Source organism: Triticum dicoccoides, chromosome 6A (genome assembly GCF_002162155.2).
Source record: "Triticum dicoccoides isolate Atlit2015 ecotype Zavitan chromosome 6A, WEW_v2.0, whole genome shotgun sequence".
Lineage (NCBI taxonomy): Eukaryota > Viridiplantae > Streptophyta > Magnoliopsida > Poales > Poaceae > Triticum > Triticum dicoccoides.
Window position 1 is genome coordinate 547,054,144 of NC_041390.1, and position 8,313 is coordinate 547,062,456.

Genomic DNA, 8,313 nt, shown 5'->3' on the forward strand with positions numbered 1-8,313 from the left:
GAGAAAGCATGCAGTGGTGAAAGCATCACTCCAAAACCGAAACGGAACAGATGCATGGGCCAAAAGAGTAAGACCAGCTTCAACAATATGACGATGCTTACGTTCGACTGAACCATTCTGCTGATGTGTATGTGGACATGCTAAACGATGAGCTATCCCAAGCGACTGAAAGAAGGAGTTGAGGTTGCGATACTCGCCCCCCCAGTCCGACTGGACATGAACAATTTTGTGCTTGAGAAGACGTCCAACATGTTTTTGAAACTGAACAAAAATATCAAACACATCAGATTTGCGTTTAATAAGATAAAGCCAGGTAAAGCGACTATAAGCATCAACGAAACTGATATAGTAATTATGACCACTGACAGAAGTCTGAGCAGGACCCCATACATCTGAAAACACAAGTTCTAAAGGATGTTTCACCTCACGACTGGACTCCGAAAAAGGAAGTTGATGACTCTTCCCCTGCTGACAAGCATCACACACTGCTACATCTTTATTACTAGACAAACTAGGAAGCTCATGATGACGCAAAATATGACGGACAATAGGTGTGGCCGGGTGACCAAGACGAGCATGCCACTGTGACGGAGAGACCCGAACTCCACTGAAAACACGGGCAACGCCAGGATGCTCCAGACGGTAGAGGCCCTGGCACAACCGCCCACTAAGAAGAATGTCCCTCGTGCCCCGATCCTTAATAAAAAGATCAAAAGGGTGAAATTCACAAAGCACATTATTATCACGTGTGAGTTTAGGAACTGAAAAAAGATTACGGGTCACAGATGGAACTCGAAGAACATTGCAAAGCTGAAGACTCCTATTGGCATGTCTAGTGAGAAGAGATGCTTGACCAATATGAGAGATGTGCATACCTGCTCCATTGGCAGTGTGGATCTTGTCGGAGCCATGATAGGGTTCACGAGTGTGAAGCTTCCCCATCTCGCTGGTCAGATGCTCTGTCGCCCCAGAGTCCATGTACCAGTGTGGATCGATGGAGTAGGACTGAGTGTGTCCCTGTTGCTTCTGCGGCGCGGGACGATCAGCCATGGCGACCTGACGGGCATTGTTGCGTGTATCTTTGCCGTCATTGCCAAGACCAAGGAAGCTTCGCTGGAAGCGCTTATGACACTTGGAGGCCCAGTGCCCATCGCGGCCACAAAGCTGGCACACACGTGGACCGCCAGCCCCCGGTAAGGTCGCAGTAGGTGGGGGGGGCCGAGGCGGGCGACGGTGGCAGCCCCAAGGGAGACCGGGGTGATGAAGAAGAGCGGCCACCCTTGATGGCGGCGTTGGCCGAGAGGGAGCCAGTGCCCCTGGAGCGGCGTGTCTCGACCCGTTGCTCAGTGAGAAGGAGCCGAGAGAAAACCTCGTGTGACAACATGGGTGTCGAGTTGCCCTGCTCGTTGATGATCTCGACTAAGGCATCATACTCCTCATCAAGACCATTGACAATAAACGAGTTGAACTCGGAGTCGGTGAGGGGCTGTCCAATGGAGGCCAATGTGTCGGCGAGGCCCTTCACCTTGTTGTAGAACTCAGTGGCAGTGGAGTCAAGCTTCTGACACTCTCCAAGCTGACGACGGAGTGCAGAGACACGAGCCTGGGACTGCGCTGCAAAGGTTCGCTCAAGGATGGTCCAGGCCTCATGAGACGTCTTCGCGAAGACAACAAGTCCGGCAACTGCCGGCGAGAGCGACTCCTGGATGGAGGAGAGGTTCGCCTGGTCCTGCCCTGTCCAGACGCGATGGGCCGGATTGTAGACCGGACCGTGCACGCTGTCTACCAGTGCGGGTGGGCAGGAAAGCGATCCGTCGACGTAGCCTAGCAGGTAGTGACTCCCCAAGAGCGGGAGAACCTGCGCACGCTAGAAGATGTAGTTATCAGCGGAGAGCTTGATGGTGATGAGATGACCGAAGTGAAACGGCGGCGGCGAAGACGATCCCATCGAGGGGGCTGCCTGGGGTGCAAACACCATGGAGGCAGCCGGAGGCACCGAAGCCGATGCGGGAGGACGCGGGACCGCAGCCAGGGCGGCGCAAGGCCCGCGGCCGGGGCGGACGCCGCCAACCCCGCCAGCGGGGCGGTGTGATCCGCTTGCGGCAGGAGCGGCGGGACAACGCCCGCGGAGTCCGCAGCGGACGGCGGCGCCGCGGTGTGGGCCACGAGGTCGCGCCCAAGCGAGGGCGCCGGCGGCGTGGAGTAGACGGAGCCGATGCTCCTGGTCCCGATCGGAGCCGGAACGGCGACGGCATCGAGCGGGAGGTTGAGCAGAGCCGCAAGAGAGGCCGGAAGGAACCCCGCAGCAGTGGAACCGGTGGTGGCGGCGCTCGACATGGCGGCGGTGAAGGCGGCGGCGGCTACGGGTATTAGGGTTTGGAAGCGGAAGCGATCGTAACCTAGCGTGATACCATGTAAGACAATAAGTTTTGGGGGAACCAGCACAACTCTCTAAGGGTGGCTTATCTCATTATATATAATGGATGTGTTACAATACGTAAAATATACGTACATAAGTACAGAAGCTATACATAGTCTAACAATGCTTTACATGTTCCAGATGACGCCATGCCTAAAGCGTAGTACAGTACTAGGGAGTACTGTACTCCACGGCTCCTCATCGCATGTTCCGGTTGGGCGATAAGCTTGTCTCAACTTCTAGTCTTCTACCAGGAAGTACTGTACTCCGCTGAATACTTAAACTGGTTTAAACACCAGGAAACCGATTAAAAACTAACCACGCGAACTGGAATGATCGGGACTTTCTGTTTGATTAAGGGGGGCAGCACACCAGAGTGCCATAGAAAACGCATATGCCTCTTGAGCCGGAAGAATTAAAGGGCAAACTATAGATGCAACGAAGCACGAATACGCACGAATATCTTCTTAGTTAAACCACGATCATTACTCCTGGAACCGGTTACTTCAGAAGCTACATAAAACCAAACCGTATGAACAATAACACAGGCAATTGCCCAATCAAAATTAATAAATCCATAGCAGATTGCAATCCTGCCTTTGTACTAATCAGTGTCCCCGATGATTTGTACGCCCACCCAAACTGTTCCTTTGGATGTTACGGCGACAAATCACAATACAAAATTAACGAGGTCCTTGCTTCTTGAAAAGTACATGCATACGTATATGCATATTGGACCGAGCAATGCTAGACTTATGTATGATTTACTACAGTTTTTACGTAAATTCAACGTGGAGGATTGAGATTGGAATTAGGACAGGAACATGCCCACTATACCTGGCCATCCCTCGGGCCGGGCCGGTCTTCGGGCCAGGCTTGACCAAGCCCGACACAGAAATCCCAAACCCGGGCCTAGCCCGGCCCAGGCGTCGGGCCTAGAAATCAGGCCCAAGCCTGACCCGTCAATGTAAAAGCCCGCCGGGCCTGAAACCGGGCCTCTTCGTTAGCTCGCAAATATGACAGGCCCGGTCCTGACCTTCGGGCTCAATATCTAGGCTCGTTAAATGTACATAAATTTTTGGATGTGGCAAGGTCTTAGTCGACCGAGATGAAACCAAGTCTCAGTCAAACGACATAACATGCAAGAGAGGAAATGAAAAAACTGAAAAGTACAATTTACACGGATCTTAATGTAAAACCTAACGGATATAGCATCGATTGAGATTTAACGATGTCGCAGTTGACTGAGACTTAGCAAGATTGTAAATCTTACGTAGGTGTAGGATTTTCGTATTGGACCCACATACACATCCAAGGACATCTTCGACGCAGATCCTTCCGGCCTCAAATGTCCATGCGGTAGTTTTTCTTGTATATTGGCCAAGTGACAAAACTCCATGCAGTTGCATAGATGACCAAATATTATACCTGTACTGATCGATCGGCTGTAACTCGATTGCAGCGAGATGGGAGGGAAGGGGCATGGAGGTCCCTGTCCCCCGGACTGCAAACCAAAGCAACCATAAGAGCTACTCCACGGTGCAAATATATATATGGGCTTGACCACAAAAAACGCTGGAGCATAGGCGGTAGACTGGTCCGTACCGTACCGATTAATTCTATCGCGTTTGCAGCTGTCGTATTACTGCCGCAACAACAAACAATTACAGGCCATGGAGTGTGTATATATTATATTTCGAGAAACGTATCCATGGCAGCAGGCAGTCGGCGGTGAAGTATGCAACGTGACTTTGGGAGACAGGCGCCTAGTGTAGGAGGCAGGCGTGGTGAAAGCCATGGAGCAGCCGACGCTACGCCTGCATCCAAGCGATGGTCTGACGTACGCAACCCGTACCACCGGAAGGTTGCAACCCAGCCCAGCATGAAGTGACAGAAAAAGAGAGAAGAATAACACGTGGTGGTGCAAGTGTAGAACCTCTACGGCTCCACCGTCGAGGAGATCAGAGCGAGCGCTAGGTACGTATACGTGTAATCAGCAAACTCAGGATGCTCCTACAGAAAAGCTTCGGGATAGTATAGCTGTACGTGAACGTCAGATGGTAGATGAAGCTGTGGAATGTGCGATGATGATCCATTCATAGACCTGCTTCTCACTGCAATAAATATCGATCCGGATGCGGGCCGTTGTTCTTCGGCTCTCGGTTAGAGTAAACTGATCCCCAGCTTCACCAACGAGTCTGCGGATCTACCTCCCTTCTGTCTGCCGTTTCAGTAACCGGTGGTGGAGAAGGGATCCGATGACTTGACTTCTGTTAATAGTTTAGAGTAGTACAATTTTTTTTCTTGCAGGGCTGACACTTTATTTTTTTAATTGGTCTTCCGGGCTCCGATGCACCTCACCTTGACTGCATTGTTCCTTTAGCGTCATGTGCACAAAAACATTCCGGCTATCATTATCAAGGTCAGGCCATCTTCAATAGGAGAGCAGAGACTCGTTTTAGTGGATGTAGCTACCGTCTGCGTTTGTATGATCAGGAGGTTTTGTTGTAATTTTTACTACATTTAAGATACTTTGTATTTCCAATGATCTGGACCCCATTTTGAAATGAAAATAAAGAAATGGATTCGATCGAGCACACTCACACGAATACGTTTTTGCTGGGCACAACGCAGCCGGGTCCTAGCATTCCACATGGTTCCCTTTGCTCCAAGTATTGACACGTTTCCCGCACGATGTGATCCAGCCGCCTGCCCGCAGGTTGGAGGTGTCGGCCGTATAGGTGGTGTTGTCGCCGTCACGGGGTGGCCGCCGCCGGAAAAGGATGCCCCCGCCGCATCACCACCTCGACGCTGTCCTTGCGCGTACGCGCTCGCCGTTCCGGCCCCAGGCCACGCGGGCGCGTCGCGTCACGTTGAGTCTCGGTGTTACTTTTCATCGGCGCGCACGACGACCTCGACGGCGTAGCTAAATTACCGTCCCGAAATGGCCGTTTGCTCTGCAGTGACAGAAGACGGACCATTGCCGGTACCAACTACGCCAGTGAATCAAAAGCTGCTCGCGACTTCTGACAACAGCCTGCAGATCCGTGGATTCTGGAGGGTCGTATTGCTTCGTTGCAGTGGTATTTCCACATCCCAATCCCCGTTCGTTTGTAACAGTGCAGAAAACACATCGAGTGTCGTTTGTAGGGATGAACAACAATATACAATGAGCTGCACGGAAACCCGACCCTCGGGTGGCCGGTCAAGGCTCGCGTAGCCAGCCCATGGCTGCCCACGTTCTGATCTGCAGCGGCGGCGGTCGTCCGGCTATGGGTTTGATTGCATCAGGACCGGTGAGGTCAGGTCACGGGCGCCCGTCCGCAGACCGGACCACCGTCTGGAACAAACAACACGCACGCATGCGCTTGACAGCTTCTCTGTCTCTTCTTCTCCACTGCCCACCTTATCAGAGAACTTCGTCCAGAGCAGCGAGAGAACTGCACGGAAACGCCAGGCACAAACAGGAATTACTACGAAAAGATAGTACGCAATTTGATGTTGCATTGCAGTCCAGGTTCGGTTCTCCACTGGGGCAGGAGAGGAAACCGCCATGTTCCATGTGTCACATGGCATCCTCAGTCACCGGCCACCGCTGGCGCATCGCTAACAACAACAACTCCTCGCTACCCAGTTCGATCTGTATACAAGGACGGGCGGTTTAAACATGGTGGACATGTGCCAAATATATGTGGCACATCACTAGCTAGTATATGTAATAAGCTAATGGCCGCCCGACTATGCGGTGGCGACGGCGTCCCCGGCGCCGCCGGAGCCGCCGCCGCTGCCAGACTGGTCCGACGGGGCCTCCCGGATGGATGTGATGGTGCAGTTCTGTTCCATGAGCTCGTCCTTCGCGATCTGATGCTCCCTGCACTCCTGGCTGCAGAATGCCACCTCGCCCCTGCACGACATAGACAGACAAGGGAATTCAGCATCAATCCATCATGTCACAATGTCACAGACACCTTCAAGGAATAATTTTAAACCTTCTTTTATTGCAGTAAAGAAACCATGCATCTTTTTTAGTATTTGGTTAAGTCTATGTGGTCGATGACAGATTGTGACAATTAAAGAAATACTGGAGTTAGATGGTACAAGTGACCAAGTTTATGGTATGATAATCAGACAACAACTCATATGATTGGCCGGTTAATATTCTTTAATGGGTTGCTTAGGGGAGAACAGTATGCAGCCTTGACTCTTGACAAGTAAACTGAACCTAAATGCATCCCAATAATTTTATATTTTGGGACATGACAGTTCATACATGATTCAGGGACCAAAATTAAACAGGGATTTTTTTATAAAAAAAAGCTATGAGCACACATGCATCAACAGTACATGTCTGATAAGCAAATAATTAACATGGTAGAGCAAGCCAATAATGTATCGGCAACAAATAATATGCCGAGAGAAAAGGCTCTCATCGGCATATTCTGAAAAGAAATACAGGAGGGAATAAGATTCATAATCATACTATGAACTAATTAAGAATTGATGGACTGCTTCTGCTTGTACCAGCGTGGAATCAGCATTACCTTTCTAATGAACGAGGCTCGTCAAATCAGTACCCGCCTAAATTAATAAACAGATGGAATTCCGAATAATTAGCACTAGATTTTCATAATTGAAAATGGATCATGAATAACCCCCTTGCATCGTCACGGAATTTCGCATCTAAGCAAGCATGTCCGCAGAATCGTAGGCTGCCGGCAACATGATAAGAAGATTCGATCTAGGTGCAGTGCAACCCTGACGTGGAAAACGAGCGAGCGGCGCGGAATTCGCACCGCAAAGCAACACGAGAGATGAGATTGATCGGCGCCTGGCCAAAAATCGCCAGCATGCCACCGAAAAGGGACAAAAGAAAAATGGAACCCATGGGCGAAACACGAGGATTTCACCGGACATTTCCGAGCAGAGAATGGGAAAGCAGGGACGCCGGCGGTACCTGTAGATGTAGGTGTCCTCGCCGGGGCCGAGGGGCTTGGCGCAGAAGCCGCAGGCGGACAGGAACGCCGCGGTGATCATCAGCCCGGCGAAGGCGTCCCGCCCGGGAGAGGGGTAGCCACCGCCGGCGCCGCCGCCCGTCCCCACCGCGCCGGCCGATACGGAGGAGGACGGCCGCGCGCGCGCCTGCCTGTCCTTGTCGTCGTCGTCGCCGCCGCCGCCGCCGCTGCCCTGGCGCACCTGCTTGGGCACCGACGGCATGGACGCCAGGCTGGTCGTCCGGCGCATCAGCATGCTCCGCTGCCGCTTGCCGAGCATCTCGCCGGGGCCGGATTCGCGCCGCGCTCGCTGGCTCGCGGGCTCCCGCCCCGCCGCTGTCAATCTCTGATTCGGTACGGCGGCCTTTCTGTCCCGAGATTTGGAGAGAGACTGGATGGTGGCGAGAGGGGTTTTGGGGGAGGAGCAGCGGGGCAGGGGCATAAAAAGAGGAGCAGGGGCCGGGCGCCGCAGATCTGGGCCGTCCACTCGTCACACGAGACACCTGGACGTCTGTCGATCTGGTGATTTTTGGCATGGATTTATAGCGATTAAGGCACGTTGTTAGGGTTACCCCTCGCGCCGCCCACATTTCTCTGTAACCGGAAATGGCTCCTCTATGTTACGTGCATGATGGTTTTTGTTGTGGTGGAAGGAAAAAAATGGCTACTACACAGGAAAAACCATCCTGTGTTAGAAGGTAAAAAACCCAACAAATCTATTACATTTGGTGTCAACATAACACAGAATCACATTACTATGATCCGCGTTGACTATTTATTTATTTGAGCTATTTTATTCTCATTAATCTACTATACATATTGGTGGCACGAGAGTTTCGTGGCACACATTTATGATGCGAGATATGTGGGCTGCACAAACCGTCGCTACGCATGACTAGCCTA

At 51.9% G+C, this 8,313-nt stretch overlaps 1 protein-coding gene across 1 annotated transcript; it reads right to left on the minus strand.

Annotated features, from left to right (window-relative positions):
- Positions 1 to 5,906: 5,906 nt before the first annotated feature.
- LOC119317829 (FCS-Like Zinc finger 7-like) lies at positions 5,907 to 7,832 on the minus strand. The gene is made up of 2 exons (XM_037592325.1): positions 7,374 to 7,832; positions 5,907 to 6,323 (listed from the first exon to the last, which is right to left on the minus strand). Exons 1-2 carry the CDS (start codon positions 7,688 to 7,690, stop codon positions 6,158 to 6,160), a joined length of 483 nt encoding a protein of 160 aa, XP_037448222.1. The 5' UTR covers positions 7,691 to 7,832; the 3' UTR covers positions 5,907 to 6,157.
- Between the last annotated feature and the right edge of the window lie 481 nt (positions 7,833 to 8,313).

Excerpts from the sequence above, each read along its gene's own strand:
- LOC119317829 (XM_037592325.1), bottom strand. The coding sequence starts at position 7,690 with ATGCTCGGCAAGCGGCAGCGGAGCATGCTGATGCGCCGGACGACCAGC. Across the intron at positions 6,324-7,373 it reads GAGGACACCTACATCTACAG|GGGCGAGGTGGCATTCTGCA; the intron begins GTACCGCCGGCG and ends TATGTCGTGCAG.